The sequence below is a fragment of the Aquila chrysaetos genome, chromosome 20 (assembly GCF_900496995.4).
Source record: "Aquila chrysaetos chrysaetos chromosome 20, bAquChr1.4, whole genome shotgun sequence".
NCBI classification, from domain to species: Eukaryota; Metazoa; Chordata; class Aves; order Accipitriformes; family Accipitridae; genus Aquila; species Aquila chrysaetos.
The window spans coordinates 23,154,730-23,180,602 of NC_044023.1; the positions used below are offsets into that span (position 1 = coordinate 23,154,730).

Sequence of the window (25,873 nt, forward strand, 5' to 3'; positions counted from 1 at the left end):
CGGCGCTCTGGGGAAACAGGCAGCAGCGAGAGATGCACCGAGCAGCGGCAGGGAGCGGGTTTCATTTCTAGGCATGGCTGTATGGAGGCACTTTGGCGTAAGGGCAGCTCCCCTGGGCCTGGCACCCTCTCCCACCGGGCTGCGAGGGCAGGCGGCTCCCCTACCCCGAGCACCGCTGTGGGAGCTCGTTTTTCCTCTCTGCCAGCCCAGGCGGGGTGGGACGCAGGGCTCGTGGTAGCCCCAAGCAGGGCGGGTGACTGTGGCAGCAGCAGCGGCTTGCCACCGTGGCTCCATCTGCGTGGTGCCGCTGTGTCTCCGTGGGCATGGTGCCTGGGTGGGTGGCTCATGGCTCAGCCTAACCGAGAACCTCTGCGAGGTTGCTGCTTTGGGCTTCCCTCTGGTGCTGGCTTCCTCTAAATTTGGTAGCACATGTGTCTGCACAGAGCTGGAGGTTCAGGGCTCTATGCCCTTCTTTCAGAGGCTCACTCGGAGACTGTTTGTGCTTAGACTTAACACTGGAAGAATGGTTTTGTTTCTTTTTGGATTTAAAATCGAAATTACAGAAAGGGTGAAATGCGGTGACTGAGCTGGCGAAGGCCCTGACTGTGCAATAAATCTGCAAGCATGGGCCTGGCTTTTGTGCAGGGGTCTGTGCAGGTGCCAAGGTCTCTGCTAATAAATCTGACTGGAGGACCAGGAGGAAACTTTTTTTAACTTACTGCTAACAGCAGGCTCTTTTTTAACCATCATTTTTTCCCCCGCTCCCTTCTGCTGATTCATGCTCCTGCTGTTTCGCCACGGGGAGACGCCAGCATTCCTGAAGGTCATCACTTGCATGCAGCAGCTCACACTGCAAAGTGTTTGCCAGCATCTACCAAATCAAAATGCTAAAACGACTCGGATCATTTATATTTTCACTGTCAGTGACGGAAAATCTTACAGCTTGCCAGCCTTGTAGCTGCCACGTTTCCAGTCTGCTAGACTACTAGAAGGTAAGGATGTGCATGAAAGGTAACGCCTCCCAACAAACCCGACACCAGGTCATCTCAGTGGCACGACAGCCTGCAGATTTTCACCTATAGGCAGTCCTCCTAGAGATTTGGAAAACCTAGGGTCCAAGCAAGCACCCCTCTGACATACCAGTCTGTCTCTCAGAAAAACAAGCAAGACACTGGGAAATCAGATACTTCTGCTCACGTCAGGAGTCACGCCACTGCCTGCAGCCCCAGGGTCCCTGGGGAAGTAGGGCTGTGCTTCCCTCACTGGCACCTCCCTCCCCTTCTGTCTTTCTCCTCCCCAGTGCCTTGAAGACTTTATGCTGTCCTGGGCTGCAGAAAAGAGGCAGGACTGAAAGGCATGCTAGCAGCATGCAAACATCTCTAAGAAAATAAGAGTTATGTTTTAGTTCTCAAGGCGTGTCTCCCTCTTAATGGCAAAGGAATATTTCTGGTTTAGCTCAAGCAATAATAGCACAATAGACATGTTTCTTTTTCAGGAAAGCTGTGGGGAAGACACAGTGAAATCCTTCCTTCACTTCTTCAGGTTCTTTAGTGAGTATTTATACTGCAGCAGTACCAAAAAGTCTTGCAAATGAGCAATCCCTGAGTAAAACTATGGGAAGACAGTGTTACAGGCTGTGCGGTAGACTTAGGAACCACCAGTTACTTTAATGTCCATCTCTTTAGAGGTGACCGCTAACCTTATCCTTTCCTTTAAGCATTTGTAACATAAGGATGACACATATCTCATACATGCTATCATCTGCCTTTGTTTCTTTTGCTAATATTTTAAGTGGGACTTGAAAATGCAGAGCTGGAAATAGCCCCCACCTGCTGATGCTGCGGAGCCAGGCTCCCAGCCAGGGCCAGTTTGTGCGCACAGGTCCTCCTTAGCTTCCCCAGCTCAGAGAGCTTCTTCCTCCCTCGGCAAGGGAGGATGCCTGACCTGGAAGGCACCCGCAGTTTCTAAGACATTTTACAAATGGCCGGCTCAGTCCTTCTTGAAAGAAAATCAGTGTCAGAGCAAACTGATGACACAAACAGGATGTGTATTTGCCTCCTTGAAGTACAAAATGTGAACTAGCAGAAATGCAAAATCTCGGAGCAATATCGACACTATTATTTTGCCATGGTTCCTTGCTCAGCAGCAGGGGAAAGTGCCACACAGCAGGCTTCTGCAACTCATCAAATCAATTAGTTTCTTTGTCTGCATCAGCTAGTGGGAGTAGTCTTTAGCCAAAGACAAATTAAAGAAACGTCCGGTAAGATATTTTGAGAGGAGCTGTCCTATTTTCTCATACTAATGAGAGACTCAGAAATCTGTGCACAATTTAGCTCATTATTAGAACTAATTGGTGCCAGGCATTCCATCCTCTTTGATACGGCTAACCATGGGTATGAAATTTTCTGAGTTAATGAACCATAAAATGGATTAAGAACTTTCAAAGTGCAGTTCATATCACAGCTTAATTGGAAGGAGTGTAAGTTGGCTTTTTATGGATACAAAGGAAAGCCATGTTTTGGGGTGGAAGAGCACATGCACAGCCGCCTTCCCTGCCACTGGGGAGCTGGGAAATTTCTAATTTCAGTGCTGCAGAGTAGTGGCATTTGATGGCAGGCACCTTCCACGAACGCTCCACAGCACGCCGTGCAGCCGAGAAGGATAGAAATGTTTTTTTTTTTTTTCTCTGCGTGCAGTATTTACCATTGCTCCTGTGTAACGCCCTGCAGAGAGAAAGCAATTAGTACCGCTCTCCCAAGGTCGCGGGGCTGCCAAGCAGATAAAGGGCCAGTCAGGGTGGTGTGGATCCTCCTGATGTGGCCGGCATAGCTGATGCCAGACTACTGTGCCCTAGTGTGCGGTCCCAGTGGTTTCATACCAATCTCATTCTGGTTGCTTTTTCACACCTGTTTGACACTAGTCTGATGAGTAGATTTGTCCCCCCTTTTCTTAATGCAATGGCTTAGAAAAATAATGCAGTGTGCTTTAGAAAATTTTCTTCTGGCAGTGGTGGAGAAGGAGGAACCCTTTGCAGGTGTCCCAGACGCAGCATGTAGCATTGGGTCGCAGGATCCCAACGACAAACATAGCTCACACACACCCCTACACCCCTCTCCTCCTGGTCAGCGCTGATTTGGCACTGTACAATACTGATTAAATACACCCTATTACCTTTTGTGATGTCAATGTTTTCTTGAACAAGCATGGAAAAATCTGAAGCTTTTCTCCTTTGTAGCAGTAACAGAGTATTTTTTCTTTCATTATCCAAACATTATGAACTTTTATGTTTCATCTGAGGACACAGCAATATATAATTTCATATTATTACAGAACTTTGGTAATTTAGGTAATTTGTAATTTAAATAAATGCCAAAGAGTGTACCTATTAAAAATACATTTGGAATGATGTATTGTATCACTGGGTGAATCCAGTGATTCTCCTCTTGTGTTGTGCAATCTCCAACCCACAGAGAATTTCCAGGAAATGTCTAGACACAGAAAGTGATGATCTGATCCCATTTTTATGTGCTCTCTTCTTCTGATACGGCCATCTGCAGACTGGTCCTCCTCAGATGCCAGAAATATCCTGCAAGCCATGGCATCAGTAATTGCATTGCTGTGAGTGCTCTGCACTGCCGCACTAATGAGTGCAAAGATTCCCAGGGTGCTTATGCAGACAGCTGATGGTGGAAATGGGTAGCAGAGTCGAAATCTAACAGCCTGAGAAACCCTGTGTGGAACAGTCAACAGAATTATGTACCCAGGTTAGTGCTCAGTGCTGTCTTTCTGAACATAGTGAAAGGCATTTTGGAGAGTCCCATAATTTGAGGTGAATGCCAAGAACATACTATTAACATGATATAACAAATTTTATCATTACACAGCTTTTGTTATGCTACACATTATAGCAGGATTTTACTGGGCGAAATATTCATGGTGTTCAAACACAGACATATGAGAACCTGAAATACTCTGCGACTTCACCAGGCTTGAGAGAACAGACACAGCATCCCCATTTGCTGGCTCTGGAAGCAGCTGATAGTAAATCACAAGTCTGTTGCCTGAAAACACGCTACAGATGAGAAGAGACTTCCTCTGCACACAATTTGCAGCCCATGTAAAGTGTCGGTGATATCTTTGCAATACAGGGAGAGGGGGCATCATGTTGTTTTCAGCTATAAAAGTGCTCTCGCACTATTTTGTTCCAGTGGGTGAATTAGCAAATTGGATTTGCTCCCAGGAGTAAAATATTCACTTATCATTTCATGGAAAACATGACTGCTGTATAAGATGTGCTGTTGCCTGTTCCACATCTGTTTGCAGTGAGCTATGACATACACCTCAGGAAGCTTTTATCTCTGAAATAATGATGGACATGCAGAAGCAACTGACCACGCAGACCAGCTCTTAGCTGGCTCTTGTAATCTGAGTGCCTTAGCATAGCTTCAACCTTCCGTGAAATTTTGAATGTATAGAAGTGCAAACCACAGTCAGAAAGGGACTTCTGGAGATATTATTCTCCTGTCCAATTGTGTAACAAACAATTAATAAAGAATATTAAGGGCTGCCAGGTCCTCAGACGAGGAATGAAATATAAACAACAACCCGTTATTTTGCCCCCTGCAGCAAGCTGATTAGTGCCCTGCACTGCAGCAAGCTGATTAGTGCCCTGCACTCCAGCGCGAGCTCAGGGCACTCCGTGTCTTTTCAGATGAGACCTGTGTTGATAATGATGATTAGTGATGACTCTACTGGGATACACCAATATGTTTCTTGCATGTTTTATCTGTCCTTTTACGTATGTCCATGCTAAAATCCACACTTGTGATGTGCAAGTGTTATGGCTGCATTTACCTCATTAGTGGTGGCAATGCAGGAGTGCAAACCAGAGGAAAGCCTGCAAAGGCACGTGGAGGCAAACCATGCTGGAACCACACCTCCGCAACGGGCTGATTCTACCTCGAAATATGGTTGGTCTCAGCTATTAAATGTGTTATTCTCGCGTGTTTGGGGTGAACTGTGGTCTTGAGGCACTAGAGGGGAGAGCGGATCTGTGCTGCTGCAGGGGTGCCTGGGGAGGGCGGTGTGCGCAGCGCTTGGCTGCCCCAAATTCATCGGCTGCACACGCCGCTGCTCTCTTCATTCAGGAGTAGAAAGGCTGTTTGCCAGCTGCGTACATTACATCACGGCCCGCCCATGTTTAAAAGCAGTTGCTATATGTGACTTTTGTTAGCTAGGGACTAGGCTAGCTAAGCTGTAGCATTTCTCTGAAAAAAAGGAAAAGGCCTGTTAGCTTCTGGGGGTACTGGGTCATACCCGGTGCTGTATTTGCTGCTCTTTGCAAATAGGAGCAATGCCAAACAATGCCAAAATGCCCAGGTACTAATCGTACTGCTTCCTTGTGTGCTCTTCTGCACCGTCTGAGCTGCTTGGCCCCTCTCTATTAATTATTCACCCTCCGTAAAACTACTTAACCTGCTTCCCCTGCTCCCCTTGGAGCCGGGATGTCCGTAACCAGGTAGCTCAGCCAGGGGCGACAGGGGGAATGGAGCCCAGCCTGTGCTGGTCCTTCCTCTCCCAGCGCGGTGCTGGGGTGGGGAAAAGCAGCGTCTTGCCTGTGTTGGGTGAGACCTTTGGGTTTACGGAGGCTGCGTGGCTGGGGCTGCAGGTCCCCAACAGCTGTGGAGCCAGTGAGTGTCTGGAGGCAGAAAGTTTCTAGCTTTGCCAGGGTTACTTTGCACTTCAGCTCTCACTAGGGAGGAAAGTCATCCTCAGCCTGATCCTGATGCCCTGAAAAATGCTGCAGAATTAATGAAGCACAGCAAGCTAATGAAGCATGGCAGAGAGCCTTGACTCTGTTTCCACTCTTCAGGCAGTGGCTTAGGTCCTTTGTATTTGTAAAATATTTTGAGAACCACTGCAGCCAAGTGCAAAACGGTAGGTGTTTTCCAACCTGTTGACAACCAACAAATCCTATTTAATATCCATTAATATCTCTTAATTCGAATCATGAAAGTTTTTCTGCAGTGTCAGAAGAAATCCTTAAGAAAAAGATTGTACTTCAGGAGAACGGAAAATATTCTTATTCCTTGGGCATCTTGCAGACGACTCACGATTTTTTTTCAGCTACATCTTCATTTGCTCAGCTCATGTCCCTCCTGCCTTGGCCTCACACTGCAGAAGTCACCGCTGAACTACCTGGAGAGCTGGAGCTACACAATTTGTGAATGATACAAACATTGGGATCCTCAGCGGTGTCCCTCTGGAGGACAGATGTTTAGAGAAGGTGTGGAATTTATTATGTAAATGGTGTCTAGAGCTTGTAAATCTCTATCACCCCGATCACCTTTCCTTTTAAAAAGCATGCCAACGTTTGCTTTCTCATTCTGCTGTTCTTTGAAGTCGGGGGATTTCTAATCTCCTCCTATTGGCTTTACTGTACAGAACTAGGCTTAACTTGGCTGGGAATGAAAATAACCACTTACAGCTACCTGACCGGCACAGCAGCAAGGTCCACAGTAAATCACCTGAAAAAGTCCATGCAAAATGCATGGATTCCTGGCAGAAACTTCTAGAGACTGGCTGGTTATGTGAAAGTAATGGAGAACAACGAGGTTGTGAGGGCTGACCCTTAGTTTTTGGAAGTTCTAAGAGCACACACAAGAGTTTTATGAGGTATTTCACTTGCTGAGAAAGTACTCTGCATTTGTCACGTGAAAATATTATGGTTAGTGTTTCTTAATCCCTAGTCCTCGGCAAGCCCAGGATTTGCCTGCAGGCAGGCTGCAGCTCAGTGGTTCGGTGGACAAAACAGAAGCTCTCGGGTGGCCAACTCGAGAGACTAAACTGCAGGTTGCACCAAAGAAAAGCCCCCACGATCCACATCTTTTGTAATGGGAGCTTCAACCCACCACGCAGCCTCGGCGGGGTGCCGCTCTCCACCCTGCTGGGTGTCTCCGAGGGCCTCAGCGGGCAGCTGGGGGCGCTTCTGTCATGCCAGGCGGAGCAGGAAGCTGGGGACGGGTCAGGGGGCGAGGGCTGGGAGCGCAGCACGGCTGCCGGGGGCCCACCGGCAGCCAGAACGGCGAGCCAGAACGGAGTTGGGGCGTCGAACCGGGCAGCCCTGAGGGGCCGGGACACCCTCCCGCCCAAGATGGCGGCGCCGAGGGTGTGTGAGTAGACACCCGCCCCCGCCCAAGATGGCGGAGGCCGAGGGCTGGCGGCAGACGCCCCGCCCCGCCCCGCCCCGCCCCGCGCGGCGCGGCCCCGCCTCCTCCCCGCCTCCCCGCCTCCGCCGGTCCTCCCCCGGAGGCGTAGAGCTCGGCGGTTGCCGGCAGGGGGCGGTGCGGTGCGCGGCGGCGCGGGGTCCGCCGGCGGGGCGGCCTCTCTTGGTGCGGTCATATGACCGCGGCGCGGGGGCGAGCCGGGCCGTGTGGGAGCGCGCGGGTGTCGGGCAGCCGCCGCCGGAGCCGAAGCCAGAGCCAGACCCCGGTCCCCCGCCGCCGCCGCCATGCTGGCGCTGCTCTCCCGGCTGCTGGACTGGTTCCGCTCGCTCTTCTGGAAGGAGGAGATGGAGCTCACCCTGGTGGGGCTGCAATACTCGGGCAAGACCACCTTCGTCAACGTCATCGCGGTGAGCGGAGCGGGCCGCGCCGGCCCGGGGGTAGGCCGCGGCGGGGCCTGGCGGGGGCACCGCGGCCTGTGCGGGCCCGGCGGGAGCGGGCTGGAGACCAGGCGGGGCCGGGGCCTGGTGTCAGTAGCCCGCGGCTACCGCCTGCCCGGCACCCCGTCCCCCGCCCCCTTCTTCCCCTTCCCCGGTAGACGGTGGGGGTCTCGCCCGCCTCCCGCGTTGGGCTGAGCTGCTGGGACGGAGCTGCTCCGTTGGGCTGCCGGGGGTGGGAAGCAGGGACGTCTGCTCTTGCTGGGTGGGCTCGTCGGAGAGGCGGCTGAGCCGGCCGTGTACGGCCTCGAATAGCGTGTGCTGTGGGTGCCTCCATCAACCTTTGTGCGCCGCTGGGGCCGTGGAGACGCTGGTAGCCGTGTGGGAGCAGAGCTCTGCGGTGTGCGCCGAAGGCTTGTTTCCGTCCGCGTACTAGCGTGGCTGGGCTTGCGTAATGTGAAGATAGCATAATGTGTCTTCAGCTGCTTTCTTCCATTTGACCTTTTTCCAGTGGTCCTCAGTAAATGATGTAAACGTTTCCCGCTCACGGTTCTTCTCTCAGATTTTTTGCTTATTCTGACTCCTGAAAGCTGTGTCAAACAATCTGCTTTCTCTTAAGGTGTGCGCTGAGAAGTACAACTTCCAAGTCTAACAGCAGCAGGCTGCTGAACTTGGGCCTACTTATCTGATGATCTGCTTGGAGCAGATGAAGGAAGGGTGTGGGAATCCTCCTACGTGATGCTTTTCCATTGTTGAACAAGATAAAGAGTGGCCTACTTCAATGGCTTGTTCAGCTTCATCAGTGTCCTGTTCTGTGGATGCATGTGACAGAAAATGTTCAAAGAGACAAGCCGGAATTTGGAAGCCCTTGTAGGGAGACTGAAATGGGAAGCTAGGGTACCTTTTGCTTTTGCAGAGAGCGTGACTGACTTGAGTCCAGCGCACCTATAATGAGAAAGCTGATGTCTTCAACCTTAGATTGAGCAGACCTTCACCTTTTTATAAGGCTGTCTCCTTAATATTACTGAGTATTTTTATGAACGTATTTATTTAAGTGTCAGTTGAACGAGTTACTGGATAGGAAAAGGACTCTCATTCTCTTGCAGCTATGCATAATCCTTGTTACACTGACTAGCTGTCAAAATGTAGCCAAGCTCTTGTGTAGTTGGGCATGTTAGCACTCAGTGGGCTTTACGATAATCATGTGAAATGGGTCCGCCTTCACAAAAAGTAGCTCTTCCTCTGACTAGTTGTGTTAGGTGAAAGTTGCTAGACTAACCCAAGAATGCCAGAAGCCTTTTCTTTCACACACAGTAGTGGCTGCCCCTACCTCTGGACTTGGATTTCTAAAAATGGAGCTCGGAAATTGTTGAACAATCTGTCTGTGGCTGCTGAGCTGATACTGATCGGTGTGTTCATGCAACTTTGGGCACTGAAGTTACTCTGCAGGCTTTTTGTCTTCTGGAGTCCTGGACGGCGATGGCACTTGGCAAAGTACTGCTTTGCTGCTCTGTCTGTGTAGTACCAGCAGCACATCTCCTTCAGGGAGTTATCTGTGAAGCAGTGGTGCAGATATGTGAAGTAGTACAGAATGGTTTTAGTAGTTGCACATCAGTTTAGTCCATCTAAGTTGTCTCAAATGGTAAAAGTACTCCTAAGTAAAGCTGACATCTGTATCCAGCTTGCTTTCCTAGGGGTTGAATCTTGCAAGGTTTCAACTGCACATTAGGATCACACCCAGAAATTTATCTGTGTAAGTGTCATTCAAATAGCCTTGCAAAACTGAGTGAAATAAGGAAGTTGTTATGCATAATGATACAGCCTAGTTAGGCGTTTTAGGTTTGGAAGTAGCAAGTCACATTTTTGAAGTTTTTAATGAGGGAATCTAGTGACTCTTTACAAAAAACAGAGTGAGGGCACTTGCTCAGGTTTTTGTTACTGGTTTTGAAAAAAAAATAGCTTGAGCTTTAGTTATCAGCACAATATTGCTTCTTACGGGAGTAGTGCCATCCATGGCATGAAGAGCTAACTTCTTGTTAGTTGCTTCATTGACTGACTTTAATTCAGAGTATGCATTTGGAAATGAGTGCCGGAAAGGAGTAACTGCTCTCTGCAGGCCAGTTAATGGTTTCGATGGATGTAGCTGTCAGGCGTTGGGATTCCGTAAAACTAAAATGAAAGGAATGACACAGCAAGATGCTAGTCCTACCTACAGAGTAGCTCTAAAAGCTGGGTTACATACCAGGAACTTGGTATGGCTTATAAGGCTACATACATTCTGTTTAACAAAGGGCTGTTACCAGTCTCTTGGCAACAGTGAGTTTAATCTAATATAAATCTCTAATATAATCTATGCCGATCAAATCGGGCGTATGTAACTAGAAATAAAACTCAAGCCAATTACACAGGAGGCTTGATGCAACACCTGACTATCGCTGAAGTGGGAAGGCCATGAAAGGCAGACAGTCCAGTTCTAGAACAGTGTTTTTCTAGGTTGCTAGCTGGTTTGGGCAATATTTATTCCTCCAGTGTAAACAAGCACTTAGTTTGTAATCAGACCAAACTTAGTTTGACTAGAAGGTTTAAAAACCAACCTTAGCAGTGAAATCTAGTTATAGCTGGATACAACTGATGCAGCTTCTGCTTCGCTAAGGCTCCGTATTAGTCACTGTCTCTAATTAGATATTAAGCATAAGTTTTCCATGTGCGTGAGTAAACTTGTTCACAAGGGAGGATATCATTTCTTCCTGGTCCTAATTTCCATAATGTAGATGGCCTATGGCTCTTATTCAGAGAAACTGCATGTCATCCCCGTATTGCATCTTGAATTGTTAGCTTCTTATCTGGGGGCTTGAAATGCCCATCATTTACTGGAGTCTGCAGTATCTTCTGTCGTTTGCATCTCTGCAGCTAGTGTCTGTGAACAGGCTTTCATCAGCCTTGCTGTCAAAGCTGCGAGTCCCAGCCATGCTGGTGTGGGGAGGTACAAGAGGCAACCGAGCTCCACAGCCATGTGATGCAACTGAAACATGACTCAAGTAAACTGACTCTGCTTCCAGGCTGCGGGCAGTGCATGCTGGTGAATAATGGGACACTTGTTCAGTTTCAAAAAATACTTCATGAAGAGTGGTGTTTCCTATTGCGAAGTCTTACTTGAAGCCCAGTAGCTTGATCCTTGATCCAGGTGTTTGGCACTGGAACGCTGAAGCTCGATAGCGTGATCCTCAGCGGGCAGGAGAGGAGAACTGCAGGGGTGGGAGGGGAGTCAGACGTTCCTGATACAGTTGTCAGGTTTAAGAGCTAAACTGAACCTGTTCTGTTTGTGGTGTAGGATAAATAAGATCCCTTTTTGGGATTTGTGTCAAAGCCTGAATTAGTGTGTTTTGTTTTTTAACTTTGGAATATCTGACAAGCCTTTGAATGAGGCCTTGGTTTCTAGAAAGAAGCAATTTTTGAAGTGCCTCTCAACAAAAGATTCCTTTGGCCAGTTGGGAGCTGTGACTTCCTTCTGTCCTCATGACTATTACAAGTAACTTTGACTTAAAGAAGTCACGCTGGAGAAGTGCAGAAAAAGATTGTTCTAAAGAGCTTCACTGCTGCTCTAGTGCTTTCTGAAACACCCAGGTAGGTCATAAATAGCTTATGTTGTCACTTCATACACATAGTAGTTAAGTGAGAAGGTTGATACATTTTTAAGCGAAGTGTTTCTTAATCACAGAAGTCTCTTGAAGTGGATTGCCTCACTTCATTAGGTAATAAAGCTAATATGAGGTGACTCATATTCCAGTTAATACTTTTTTTTTTTTTGAGGTCCTGCTTGCTCTGCCCCAGGTGGTCTGAAACAGGTGACTGAAATTGGAATCTACTTTTTCCATTATGGTCTTCCTGTATAGCACTCTTTTAAGCAATGGAAGAGCCTTAAGCCGTAACACCTGGAGAAATATGCTTTCATGACTATCGGAGGCATGAAATGACCTAAGCTCTTACATGACTGACTTCTAGATAGAAATGTGCCTTTTTAGGTCTTGTTTCACTGCTGAGTGGTAGTTATATGATAAGCAGTCCATGTCTTTTTGAATATTCCATTGAAGTCAGGGTTGGGGAAATAAAAAGGCATTTTCTTGTCAGAATAAGCTATTTTGCTTTCTGCAGCAATCATTCATAGAAGTGCTGTTATAAAGCCTTTCAAGGGACTGTTAGATCACAAGGACTGAAGCTTCTAAACTAGAGTTCAAGCTGCTGAATGTGATCACAAGTAGCTGAAACTCTGAAGTATTTCAAGAAGGAAGCTAGACTACAGAAACTAGAGAGTTGATTTGTGCACATATGATGCACTTGTTGATTGAGGCTATGAATGTTGCAGAGGAGGCTTAGTGTAGGGGTAGCTTTATACAATGCTAAAATGACTTTTTTTTTTTTTTTTTTTTAAAGAAGAGATTTCAGAGAGATGTGGCATTTTTCTTGGTGTGAAAAGAAAGAAATTTAGTGACAAAGAGTGGGGCTTAAGGTAGTATGCTGGTTCAGGTGGATTGGGAGTGTCCTGGCTGGAATTCATACTCCAGTGATGTTGTCTCCTAGTCGGCTAAGCTTGTTTGTGATCTCTTCTAGATGGATGAGAAGTATTACAAGTAAAGATAAAAATCTTTGTTGTGTAGTAACAAAGCCTATATGAAGAAATTTGTCCTATAACAGTCATGAATCATGTTAGCTTTATGAGATGCAAGCTAAAGGCTGCCCTGACCTTTTCTGTCGATACGAAGACTCTCCTTGTGCAGGTTGCAGAATCAAAGACTGGTAGCTGTGAATTGGTGGTTGAGGACCATGTGGATGGACCATTGTAAGCATCATGCTTTCCAGTGCCAGCAGGAGAGAGCTACCGCTCTAGCTGGAAAGAAAGAAGAGGGAACGCCAGTTCTACTGCTGCAGTTTGAGTTCTGCCTTTAATGGTTCCTTTAATGTATTGAAATGAATTTTTAAGGAAAGATACAGGAAGCAGGAATTCCAGTCTTACGCTCAATTACTTGATCAAGCTGCTTAGGGCTTGGTGTTGACAGTCTGGTAAGCATAACTCCCTGGAAGTTGGCAGTCTTCTGGCTGTAGCTTATGGCTACAGAGAGGCAGATGAAGTAGCTAGAGTGTAGTTTGTTTTGTTTTGGTTTTTTTGACTCAAGACAACTGGAAATGGTAGGTGTAGTAAGCAGCTCGTTTTAATATTGACTAAGTATTAAAAAAGACTAAACTTGCATCCTTTGTACGCTTCTGGAAAGTTAGCTGATATTAAGTTAAACGCTTGTCCAAAGTCTTCTGATCCTAGCCTCTGGGAAGTGAACTGTACCTGTAACTGGCATGCTGCTGGCTCATTCCTGAGGGAAGACTTCTGGGGGTGCTGGCTGGCAAAGCTGTCCCTGGCCTGCTGGAGGGCTGAGGGAGAGGGCGCAGACCCAGAGAGGCAGTCTGCCAGTGTTACAGGTAAAAAGCAGTGCATGTGAGTGTGGCTGTGCTTCGGCATGTGTGGTGGTGTTTCAGAGCACCCACCAAAGCTAGTGTTAGCTGGTGTGTAACAGGTGTGACAGACTTGGATCTGGTAGTGAGATGGAGGGTGAAATGCGTAAATGCTACAGTCTGTGCAAGAGTTAACGTTAATACTAGATACAAGGTGAGCTGAACTCAAACCAATTCATGGAGGTAGGTGTTGGCCCTGAACTAGATTACAGTGCAGGGACTTAGTTCAGTCTGGAAGCAGTTTTGCTCCTCTGAATAATCTTATCCAACATAAGTACTCAGGCAGGTAAATGGGTTCATGTTGCACTAAAATCACATGCTTGGGTTTCCAGGAGCTTGGGAGTATTGAAAAGGGAGCATCTCTTAAATGAGGAGTCCTAAAGACTAGTCCTGCAGGTTCTTTCTGCATGTGGTTTTTGAAATTCGGTCTGTTTAGTCTCCCTCTTTCTTATCTTTCACGTAGGGGCTAGAGTTAACTTTGTTTTGTGACCTTCAGCAAACAGTTTGTATTAATGCTGTATGGTCTGTATGACCTCAGAGCTAATGGCTTAATTCGTAATCACTTCTAATACACAAGGCTGATCTTCCAGGAGGCCTGGATGAAGTAGTGTCTGCCTATTGGAATATTCACAAGTGCTGAAAACAGATGCTATTGCTAGATTTGTAAGCAACTATTCTTGCTGTCCTTGATGAGTGTTTGAGCAATGCTACTATGTACGACAACAGCCAAGCACTTTCAGATTGGGAATTGAAAATATTTCTGTGCTTATCAAACTTGTTTTAAAGCTGATGCCTATTTTAGAAGGAGAAAGCATTGTATCGTGAACACACAGTGACAGGGCTGAGTAATCTGCTCTAGGGGGTACAGAGGGAAGTCTGATTCAAACAGAACTGCCTACTAGTAAAAGCATATTCTTCTTGTTCTGGTGTGTGAGTAGCTTTTGCATATGAATACTCGAAGACGCAGCTGAATTCCTGGCTTTTTTTCCTCTGTAGAGGTAGTAAACAAAAGCCCTCTAAATTCTGGGTTTAGAGAACTGTTTCTGGGCCAAGACAGTTGGATACAATAGCAGAACCTGTCAAAGGAGATCACTGCCTACTAACAAAACCCAGTACAATTGTTTTAACCATTTTTTGACCTGTCTTAAAAGATAGGGTGACTGCTGGTAGCTTTCTTTAGGTACACTAACTGCAAACAGAGGAACGCCTGCACTTAAATCAGAGTAAGGTCTTCCTCTCAAAGGTATAAAGTGCCTGCCTCACCTCAAATCCACAGCCTCCAGACTTCCTATAGAGAGAAAGGGCATGCTTGTGTTTTGGAGGTAGCTTGATGAAGGCACCTGCTACCCACACCGTCTGTTTCTGACAGTTCAGAAAGTATGTCAGGTAGTGCTGGTTTGTCTTGCCTACAGAGCAGAGTACAGAAAGCTGAAACTCAAGGTGTAACTGAGCAACTGTAGTGTAGTTTTTAACCAAGTCAGAACAAGTTTTTATGCCACCTGAATGTGTACTGTGGGTAGAGAGTACTTGGAAAGTACTATAAGATGCAGCAGCTTTTCTGAAGATTCTGTAAAAGCTTCTTTGTGGCGGATCACAGTAATTTCTTCAACATTACATTAAACATGTGGCAAATGAGATGCTGCTCCAATCTGAAGGAATCTGTATCCTAAAAGAGCAGTGAGAGAGCATGAACTATTGATAGGAACAGCTCTTGAGTGAAGAATCTGGAAGTATCTGAATGGAAATAGCTGACAGCATATGGGGTAATATGAAGTAGCACAAAGAGGTGGAGGTTCAGGCAGTGCTTGGGAGATGTTTGGTTAGAAGTTGTGGGTGTAGGGTGTGACTGTATAGAGGCAGGAATGCAGTGGTTCTTGAGCAACCATGGCAAGCTGGCCCTTCAAAGGCAAGATGGGCAGTGCATGCTTTATGAACTGAACTAAACTGCATCAGGCATGGAAATCACGGTTAACCATCTGCTGCTGAGCTACACATAAACTGGCTGAAATGGACAACTCATACACTGGGCTTTCAGGGCAGGAATGGCAAGCTAATGAACAGGCATTCAGGTTGTGCACCTACCTTGCTAAGTTAGCAGAAAGGTTAGAGTAGTTTCTGAAACAGTGCTGCATGAGATTGATATGTGCTTTTCTCTGTAGCTTAAACAGTTGAAACTTCTTTCAAATGAGAATGCAGAACATCTGCCTAATGAGCATCACTCATTTAAGCTGTCCATTTTTCAGGTCGTCACTGTTTTTACAGCTGCATTCCTTGGATTCAAGGACTTATTTATTTTTTTTTTAACTCCTTTTAAAAGACTGTTAGTCTGTATAGCCATGCATCTGGAAAGCAGATCTTAAATGTGAAAAATCACCACCTGTCCAGGGGACTGCTGGCTTCAAATCCAAGCTCTGCACTTATTTCTGTTTTGGAGGTCAACAGCAAGATCAATGTGCCATTTAACTGAAGGACTTGGCCAAATAAACTGAAATGTGACTGCTATCATCTGTGTTTTCAGTTGACTTCTAATGTTTATCAGCATTATACTGGAGTCTGTATTGTGTGAAGCTTGCAGCTTTTGTTTGCTAGTGGAAGATCACAGTTTTTTGGGGGGCTTGAGGTAGGGGGAGCAAGCTGAAGAAAGTGTGAGCTTCTAGGCATGGAAGTGAATGCCAAAGCATTGGTATTACAAACTGATCATCTTCTGGTTGTAAACTCTGAACAGCATTTGCTCAAAGCATGTCAAGTCAGACTTAGTTAATACTTCCAGTTTGTGAGCATTTGGGCCCTAACTCTATAGGGCGATGCGACGTCTGCTTCATAGTTCCTAAAGGGCTTTTAACTCAGGCTAGGTTCTCTGTGCAACATCAGGGGAGAGAAGCAGACTTTCTGCTGCTATGATATTGAACCCTAATTAAACAACTGAATGCATTTGAGTTGACCTTTTTGCCAAATCTGGTTGACTGTCTGGTTCTATTACGCATAATGGATGTAGTGAGATACATAATGACCGCTGTGGCTGAGATCCACCTTCTGCCAAATAGCCAAGGAAGCATGGGAGAAATCTGTACTACTGTTGATAACACTTGTTATGGCTCCTGGGTTAGCTACAGGAGATAGCTGTGAACTTGGCTTTCAAGCTGTTACAGATAAAAGTGTAACAGATAGTAAAACATCTGCCACTAGAGAACCTCTCTAATACAACACTGTTTTGCAGCAGTTATGTCAGAACTTAAAGTGATGCTGAACTTCTGGTGGAAACGGGCTGCAATACTCCCCAGTTGCATTTCAATTGCCTCTTCCGCTGCTGAACAAGTTGGACACTGTGTAGCCTAGCAGGAAGCAGACCTGTCAAGTCCTTCCACTTTCCAGCCTCTTAAAATTCCTCAGGGAGTTAACCCATACCTGTGGGTTGGAGGCTTACTCCACAGGAGTGATTTATTACTGTAAATGTTGTCCATAGAGTAGCTTGCATCAGAGGAAAATCTTCTGGATTTTTCTAGCTTCCAGGTAACTAGGAGATCCCGATGTACAGAACTTGGCTCCAGCAGAAGTAGGTGAATGGCTCTTTTCCTATACTTGCCCAAGCTGTCTGTCTGTTAAGCTATGCAAAGCACTTCTCCCCAAGTAACTTTGCTCCCCTGATTGCCCCAAGGCTTGAAAAATTATTTAAGTGCTTGTAAGAAATGACTTGACTGACTTCACACAAGCTTCAATGCACGTGAATATTGTATCTCTGACTTCTTGGCTATGAAGCCTTCAGTTGGAAGGCAAATGGTTAGAAAAAGCTAATGATATTTTACTATGTAAACTAGCTGCGTCAGATAAGTACTAAATTTAACTTTCTTTTTTTTCAGTCAGGTCAATTCAGTGAAGATATGATTCCTACTGTGGGCTTCAACATGAGAAAAGTTACGAAGGGTAATGTCACAATAAAGGTATGTTACCATTGTTGACTGTCTCTTCTTAAACCCATGCAAGGTTGGCTTCAGCTTCTAGTTTAAAATTTGTTTGCTCTGTTTTGCTTCCGCCATTAGGACAAATACAGGAAACTGAAGAGGCTCAGCTAAACCTGTCAAATAGCTTAAGAATACACTTAAGTTTATTTATGGGGTTTCTTAAATGAGAATCTGTGTGTGATTTCCAGGTTCATGGGCTAGTTAAAGCAATGTTGTGATAATGCTGTCTGGCTTTAATCTCAGTTAATTTTCATGTGTTTAGGGCCCGGAGATCCTCCTCTTCTGCTCATCAATATTGCTTAAGGGAAGGCTTAGATCAAAAGCAAAGTTTTAAGTCAATATATCTTATCTTATGTTCTTATATATCACAGTGTGTAAACTTGGTACACACGTGTGTTCTTGTATCTGCTCTAAGATGCTGTAGTTTGCATCTTATGCTCTTGGGCCTGCAAGCTTTGATCAGCTGTACAAGGGATTATTTCTGCTCTAATATGTGAGAGGTCCTGCAGCTGGCCTAAGGAGAAAGGGAAAACTGTGTTTTGATTTCTTGTCTTATCTTGTGTGACATGTTTAAACATAGTGCATGGCTAAACTGTCTTTTTCCCCTTGCCTTAAGATTTGGGATATAGGAGGGCAACCACGATTCCGAAGCATGTGGGAACGATATTGCAGAGGAGTTAATGCTATTGTGTAAGTGTTGTCTTCCTTCAGCTAGTACTTAACTTCAGATTTGCTTCTCTTCTGTGTGTGGCCTTTCTAACAGTGCATGCTTGAGTCGGTAGTACTCATTTTAATTTTGAAACTGTACTGCAAGCATATTGACCTTTTTTTACCCTTAAGTTCAGGGCTCAAGATGGGTTATTTTCTTATCAGTGTCTGATCTAGAGTACTAACTACTTCCTGTCTGAACTGAGTGGCAGTGCTGTCTAACTGAAAGAATCTTTCATCTACTCTGATCTTAGAGAATTTTTTTGAAAGAACCAAATTCTTTGCTCGGAAGACCTAGCTTTATTTAAAGCCTTGTTGAATCTGCTCAAAACTGACAGCATAAAGGAAAGACTGCTGTTTCTGAAGTAGTTCAGTCTCACTGACCTAACCTTAAATTCTCTTTAAAGCTACATGGTAGATGCTGCAGATCGTGAAAAAATAGAAGCCTCTCGAAATGAGCTGCACAATCTTCTAGATAAGCCACAGTTACAAGGAATCCCTGTAAGTAATATTGCCTTACACAGTATTAAACTTGCTTGAGGAATGTGCATAACTTTAGTAGCTCTGAAGTTTGGCTTGAACTCTTAAGTGAAGTGTAAGGCTTAGCCTTACTGGTTAGAATAAGCATGAACAATACCTGCCCCTAGTGCCTTAAATCAAATTGTTGACCTCGGTCAATCCTTCAGTGATCTTATGCTTGTTCAGTGCCCACAGAAGAAGAAAAAAAAAAAAAAAAAGAACAGTAATTCAGAGTATTCCACTATGAATTTGTGCTCTCTTCTAGAGTCTACTATAGTACAGGTTAACTAGACTGTAGTGCAGAAGTATAGAGTAAGTTTGGGGAATCTCAGCTGAAAGTCTGCTGGGATTGTTCTCAGTTTTGTGAGCTGATGTGTTCTCATGCTTGCTTTTTGTGTGTAACAAGTTATTTGTACCCCCTCTTTCCCTGGGATTAGGTCAATCTTCCTCCTTGATCTGGTTTAATAGTGAATGTCTCATTCCGTTAGATTTAATAGCCTAGTGCAGACTGCTTGTCAGAATCCCTTGAAGTTTGTTGTTTGTGTTTTGTTGGTTGGTAGGGGGTTTTTTGCTGTGTGTGTGTGGGTTTTTTTGGTTGTTTTGTTTGTTGTTGGTGGTTTTTTTTTTAAAGCAAAGCTGCAACCATTTCCTTCTGCTCTGAATTTCAGGTTCTAGTACTTGGAAATAAGAGAGACCTTCCTAATGCTTTGGATGAGAAACAGCTAATTGAAAAGATGTAAGTCTAACCCTTCCTAAGAAAGGCTACTTTAACTCAATAAATGAATTCATGTACATAGGGTTGTTAGATCAAGAAGCTTGCATTTATAAGTAGAAAACCCAGCAACAGGAGCTAGCTGAAACATTGTACAGAAACAAGTTACGTGGAGAAGATGGAGGGGAACACTTTAGATTCTCAGTATAAGATTCCTTGTTATAAGTGAAGTGTATGTTGAAATGTTCTCTCTTTCGTAGGAACCTTGCTGCTATTCAGGACAGAGAAATCTGCTGCTACTCAATTTCTTGCAAAGAGAAAGATAATATAGGTAACTATTAACCTAAAATGCTAAGCATTTTGAAGAGCTCTCAGAGGATGGATTGGGGGATTGTAACTTCTTAAACACAAGCTTCCTGGCTTCAGGAAACTGGTAACAAATCAAAGAACAATATGTAGGTGCACTGGTTAAATTTAGTATAACTCCTGATGGCAGCGAGGAAGCTTGACTGGTATTAAAGTTGTAGGGGTTGTAGTTATCAAAACATATGTCAGTCTCCTGTGAAGTCTGCTGCCTTTCATCAGTTAGTTTGCAGCAAATAGCTGACCAGTCGCACTATTAGCTTGGCCTAAATGATTTTATACTTATGTCAGGTACTTTCAGTTCTGCCTCGCTTCATGAGGCTAGCAAGTACTTGCAGCAAGTTTTCCCTCAACAGTCATTCCCTTGAAATAGTCATCTTCCCTTGCTGTCTTATCAAAGCGGTTCATGTTGTGGCCTCTGCTAGTCACTACTCCATGCAGCCAAACAGTAAATTTTCTGGTGCTGACATCAATTGCTTTAGAAATTCTGGAGGTCGAAGGCAGAAACCATGGTACTGTGTAATACCAAGTACTTGACACTAGTATTGTAAGTAAACTGAGTAGTCTCAACTGAATGAAAACACACTACTTAACAATGGTAGCCATCGTTCTCCTGATGCCTTCTTGTGGCTGCCATGAGATTAACACTGGTTCATTGGTGGGCCTACATGAGTTTACTGATGAGGGAAACTTCAGGCTGGTTGTCACAGGAACAGGCTATAGAGGATACCAGAACTGCTTTATATTAAGGACTCAACTTCTTCCAAGGAAAAATGAACAGCCTTTGGAAGTCTTCTGGCTTCTTATCCAAAAAGCCCCTATTACCTTACCATCAGTTAAAGATTCAAACATGGTGGATAAGAGAAGCAGATATTCCTTTCTATTCTATCTCCTGCACAAGGCTCACAGCACAGCTGAGCATCATTGATGCTATAGGGAAGGTGCTGCTGGAAGCATTGGGCTGGTATGCTGCTAGTGCATTTCACTTCCTTAGGAGACCCTCTTTCAAGCATGGAGGAGCTTGGTGCTTTGTAGGGCTTAACTTTGTTCTCATCAGGTCAGGAGAGGCAGACTGGCTAAATAGAGCAATGTTGATCTAAAACTAATTATGTAAGCTATACCAAAGTATCAGATTAAGGGATGTCTTTTTTCTAGAGGTGTAGCTGACTGAGGAACCAGGCTGTCTGGGGCACTTCCTTTATGTGTTACTTAAAGGATGCTGAGCAGTTACAGGACCAAAGCACAGACAGCAAGCATTCCAGAAAATCATTCTGTTGATCTGTCTTGGACCATCCTCTGGGGAAGGGCTGGATATTCCTGTCATGTATTTGAGGACACTGGCATACCAAAGCGATGCCAGTTACACACAGACAGACACTTGAATATGGAACTTCTCTTCTCTCTCTCTTTAGATATCACGCTTCAGTGGCTTATTCAGCATTCAAAATCTAGAAGAAGCTGAAGTCTTCTTGGAATCTCCAGTACCAGTTGGCCATAATCTCAATTGTCCACTTCCCTCCATAATGAGATACTACCCAAAAATCCTGTATCAAGAATCTTGCCTTTTCACGGTTCATTTCTCATGTGCACTGCTGAAGACTTGTATTCCTATTCTGTCACAAAACAACTAGAGTTGTCATGATAAAGTCAGCACAAATATTTATTTTACAACCATCTATGGTGGGAGGGTTGGGGGGGCTTTTTAAAAAAAAAATCTCTCTACCATGTTAACTATGATGGTACACTCTGTTCTGGTTTTTCAGGGCCAGGTTTTTATATGATTTTCAGCAAGTGTTTTATTTCTAGTGTTTAGTGGCTTGAAGATGCTGATGCTTGACAGCATTAAGATTCTGTAAGATGCCACATACAGTAGTTAGAAAACATTTAAGCGTGAGTTGTGGGATACCGATTTATCTCACAAATGCATGTGATGTGTGTATGTAAGCAGAGAAATGGGAGCTGTTTGCGGAGGGGAGCACAAGGCATAGATCAGCATCACTAATCTACAGCTGAGAGCTTATCCTGTCACTTGAAAAAGAAAATTCTCATGATGAATTAGGAAAGAGTCGACTGTTTAAAATCATTTTGTTGCTTCTGTTTAACATTTGTGTGGGGGATGGGAATGGACTGTTCTGTCAAGCTTTCAAAAATTGGACTATTCCAGCATGAAAACAAATTGCTAGGAACATCAGACTTTGTTCAAATACATTTTTCTATCTACAGATACTAGTGGTCTCTATCTGAAACCAGAACACACATTCTGAGCAGCTGCATGACACTTAAATTACTGATGTTTTTGTATAGAGTCAGTTGTTGACCTTTAGCACAATATCTATGTAATCGTCTAGTGTCTCCTGCTCATGAAATGGCTGGGCACAGTTTCACCTGGTGCTATGGAATATCTAGGCTATTGTGACAACTCTAGACCTGCCTGCTTTCTTGATGTAACCATGTGCAAAGTCTGTAAGTTGCAAGATGAAATGTTCTACTGTGTCAAAGCACAAGAGAGCCAATGAATTGATCCTGTTTCTTGACTAGCTCCTACAGTATAGGGAAGTATGTATAAACTAAAGATTGTAATGTTTTTGTAGCTTTACTTTCTCAATGACTTCAGTATATTTAAAGGGACAGACTTGTTAAGACTGGTTTGTTCATACAGTAATGTCAGTGTAGCTTACTAGTGTATGCAAATACATGGTGCACCTGCTTGTGTTGCCTCACACTGTGTGTGATTCTTCACCTAAATGTAGTTTGCATTATGTCGGAGTCTTTGGTTGGAAACTGTTTAGTCCATATCAGTTATGACAAGCCAGTTTTAATTTAGACTGCCATGGCCTTACTGTTCTGTACCAACGATCGCACTGTTGCACAGACACTACATGCTGCCTGCATTCAGTCTGAACTTGCATTTTAACTTTTTGTCCCCTTTCAGTTCTCTGAAGCATGATTTCAATTAATTCATACTCTGGTGCTGTAGAGGAGAGGGTATATTAACTTGCTACTGTAGTCCCTAGTTCACCAGGAACTGCTACAGTTACTTTTATTTAGCAAACTTGCTTGTGCCTAAGATAAGGAAACTAAACTAGAATGTGTGAATCTTTGTGGGGGACCAGGTCACTGTTTAGTTAACTGGCCTATAGCTAAACTTGATGTGTTTGGTGTTTATATACTTCACTGCTTTCAGCGTTTATGGCATCCAAACACTACCAATTGTTAACCTGTGCATTACTCTCTGCATGTGAACAACTTATACAATTACTGAACTTTGTAAATACGTGAATTTTTTTTATTTAGGTGGATGCATATGTTGGTTTACTGCTCTTCAGCTTTATTCAATAAACTTATGTTTTGAGGGTTGTATTGACACTTAACTGACTGACTTGAGTTGATGTGGCTTAACTCATGGAAATACATTTTTGGATGTCTGTCTCCTCTCCCACAAGATTACAGTGGGGGAAGAAGGTTCGGTAAATAACTGAGCTTCTTTATGTTATGTGGTTCAAGTATTCAAGTGAAATGCTTGTAAAACTACCTTTCAGGCCTGGGGCTTTCTCAGGTTACATGAGCAAGCTTAGTCAGTCAGTCTCAGCAGACTTCAGTGCTTTTTTATGTTTATGAAAAGCACTGGTCAGCTGAAGGGTCTTAAGTATGGGCAGCCTTCTGGAGCTCTGTTTTCAGGAGAAAAATGCATGTGTCTACAAGCTTGTTGCTTGTCATCAAGCCTAGAGTAAACCCTTTGCTTTTCTAGCAGAAGTGTCAGATCTAGCAGTGCCTGATCATTGATGCCAATTAAAGCATAAAGATTCTTATCTCATTGGAAAGCGAGGCTTTTGTTGACAGAGGTCTTGGACAAAATCTTTATTGTGATTTTAATCTGAAGTTAACACTGACTGTTCTTCCCAAATGCTTTGTTGCATTAATTTCTCTCGGGTCACTTATTAATGTATAGGACCATATGTCAACATCTTCCAAGTAATGGTAACAAATTGGATGTCTTCTGTTCGTGGCCTGCCTCTATGTAAGCTTTCAAACTTACTGAGCTGTAATGGGTTAGTTTTTAGGCCTGAGTACTGGTCAGTTAGCATCCTTCATGTGTAACTCAGCTGGTGGGAAGGACTAATGAACTGTTGAGTAAAACATCACGTGCGTATTTCTTCAGCTGATGAGGAGTTTCCTGCGTGCAAAACAAGCTACCTGGAGTTAACATTCTAAGCAAAATGCATCTAGATACAAAATCTGAAAACAGTATTGGTGCTGTAAGATTTGTCACCCTGGTTGGTCTGATAGCAGTACTAATCACTTAAATCAGCTGTGGTGTGAACTTGGCCAACAGCTGTTTGCTTGATGTGGTATTTAAGTAATAGCTTCTACTTCTAAATGTAAATAGCAAGGAAAGCTACACTGGCCACCTATGATGTACATACTCTAAAATGTACATTTGTTATTACTTCATGAAATGACTCTGCCTAGGTTTTCACAGCTGTTCTTGCACAGTTTGAGATGCCCTCAGTTACTCACGGGGCAGAAATGTAGACCTTGAAGAGACTGTTTGAATCCAGTGCAAAGCATTACACTTTTTCTGTTTGAGGGCTTGATTAGCTTTCCAACTACCTTAATTTTGAAACAGAAGGGAAGTGTAGTAAGTCTTTCCAGAGAAGTGAGGCTGCTCTTGCCACCTTTCAGCCCTGGGCTGAAAAGACTACTTACTCATCTGGCACAGTTAAGTCCAAGGTTAAAGCTTTTCTGTTCCAATAAAGGTGTGGAGCCTAAGGTAGGCATTAGCAGTGTTGTCTGCTGAACTTGGATGTTATAGCTGTGTTCTGCTTCTAGAAATCTATTGAGCCAGTCTAATCTCTCATGATGATTACTTGTCTCAGGCTCTGTAGTGAGCCTAGACAGTAAAAAGAAACTGATTAAATTTCCCATTCTCTTAACAAAAGTTGCTTTTGGGGGTGCATTTTAGTAACATAAATTATTGTACTTAAACATCAGTAGCTGTAGTCCTGAAACTCTCTTCTGATGTATCTGCAGTAGGCCTTGACCGTTAGCATATTAAGAAAACTGGATCTTGTGAAAAGGCAAATACTGAGCCGGAGAGAACTCTTGGTCATGAATATGCATGCAAGTTAGACACCAGTCATACCTTTATGACCTCATGATGTGTTGGTATTGTATGGTGTCCCAATGATTTTAAAATAGCCATCAACTCTAAATACTTGTTGGTGGTTTTGTTCAGTACAAGCAATCGCTCTTACTGATCATAGAGCAGCACATCTCTAGACTAGACTAGGAAGAAATGTTTGTGCGTGCACCCACAGCACCGGGCTGTGTGAAAGTTTTCCTTGGAGTGTTAATGTCCGATCAACTTTAGTGTGGATGGTGGTTTCTTTAAGTGCAATTACAGTGCAGTATAACTCATCATCACCCCGAGTACAGCTGAGTGTCGTAGCAGTTGCACAGAGCAATTCTGTCCTACCACTTAGCAACATGAAAAATGCACAAATGTGGAGCTGTTTCATGATCTGTGGAACTAATAATCTAGTTTCTTATCGATTTGTGTTTTCTCTTTGCACCTTTATGGAAACAGGTTGGAAAGATGGTCCTTTTTGGATGCTGACATATAAAACTGCATAATCTTCACTTTCTGGTAGAAGAAAGGAGGCCAAAGAAAATGCCTTAAACAGTCTCTCTGGTTAAATTAATATAGGAATGTTATGCAGGGATCTATAATAACTTGAAGTATGTCTTAGCTGGATTATCAAGCTTTTAACTTTTCTAAGGTTTAATTTTATAGTTACTGTGGCTGTGCAATGGCATGTCATGATTTGCTTTGTGCGTGTTTACTGAATGTGAAAGAAATGCGCTTCTTCCCGGTCGCATGCCCCAGCACTGCTCCCTGCTGGCTTGCTTTTGCACTGACCCTGACTAGAGAGCTGTGTGAATTCCAAATAGGGGGGGTGTAAATCAGGTTATTTAAGCTATTTTGCTAAGAGTGGTGCATTGCCGAGTACACGAACAGCAAAGCAATGAATCGTGTTAAAGGGGAAGTAATGTGTGAATGCCTGAGACTGGTATGTGCTTCAGGACTTCTATTCCCAAAACGTGAGTGTAGAATGACTTGTCTACTTCAATGAGTAGTAGTCTATTGCTTTAGGACTACAGATGCTGAATGTTAAAGTATGCCTTGGTGAAACATCGGGGAATTTCTTTTACATGTCACTTAAATGACAAACAGGGAATGGCACTCAAAGGGGGTACGCACATACTCTTTTAAAGGAGAAGTAAAATATTTGATGTTTTTATTTTCGTCACAGTGGAAGGTGGGTAAGTAGACCTTTGTGCCAGGATTAGTGCCTTTTAATTATGACATTACAGGTTTTATTCTGTTAAAGGCAACATCTATCATTGTGATCATTTTGAAGTGCTTCAATAAAGTGTTGTTGAAAACCA

At 44.1% G+C, this 25,873-nt stretch overlaps 1 protein-coding gene across 2 annotated transcripts; it reads left to right on the top strand.

Moving 5' to 3' along the window:
- The first annotated feature begins 7,394 nt into the window (after positions 1-7,394).
- Positions 7,395-25,873, top strand: ARL8B (ADP ribosylation factor like GTPase 8B). Of its 2 annotated transcripts, none has more exons than XM_030043286.2 (7): positions 7,395-7,663; positions 17,020-17,100; positions 17,738-17,811; positions 18,237-18,330; positions 19,017-19,084; positions 19,321-19,391; positions 20,836-25,873. In XM_030043286.2, the coding sequence occupies exons 1-7, from the start codon at positions 7,511-7,513 to the stop codon at positions 20,883-20,885; spliced, it is 591 nt and encodes a 196-aa protein (XP_029899146.1). In that variant the 5' UTR covers positions 7,395-7,510; the 3' UTR covers positions 20,886-25,873. The 2 variants fall into 2 exon arrangements, with proteins under 2 accessions (XP_029899146.1, XP_029899147.1); XM_030043287.2 differs by having other exon boundaries at positions 7,397-7,633.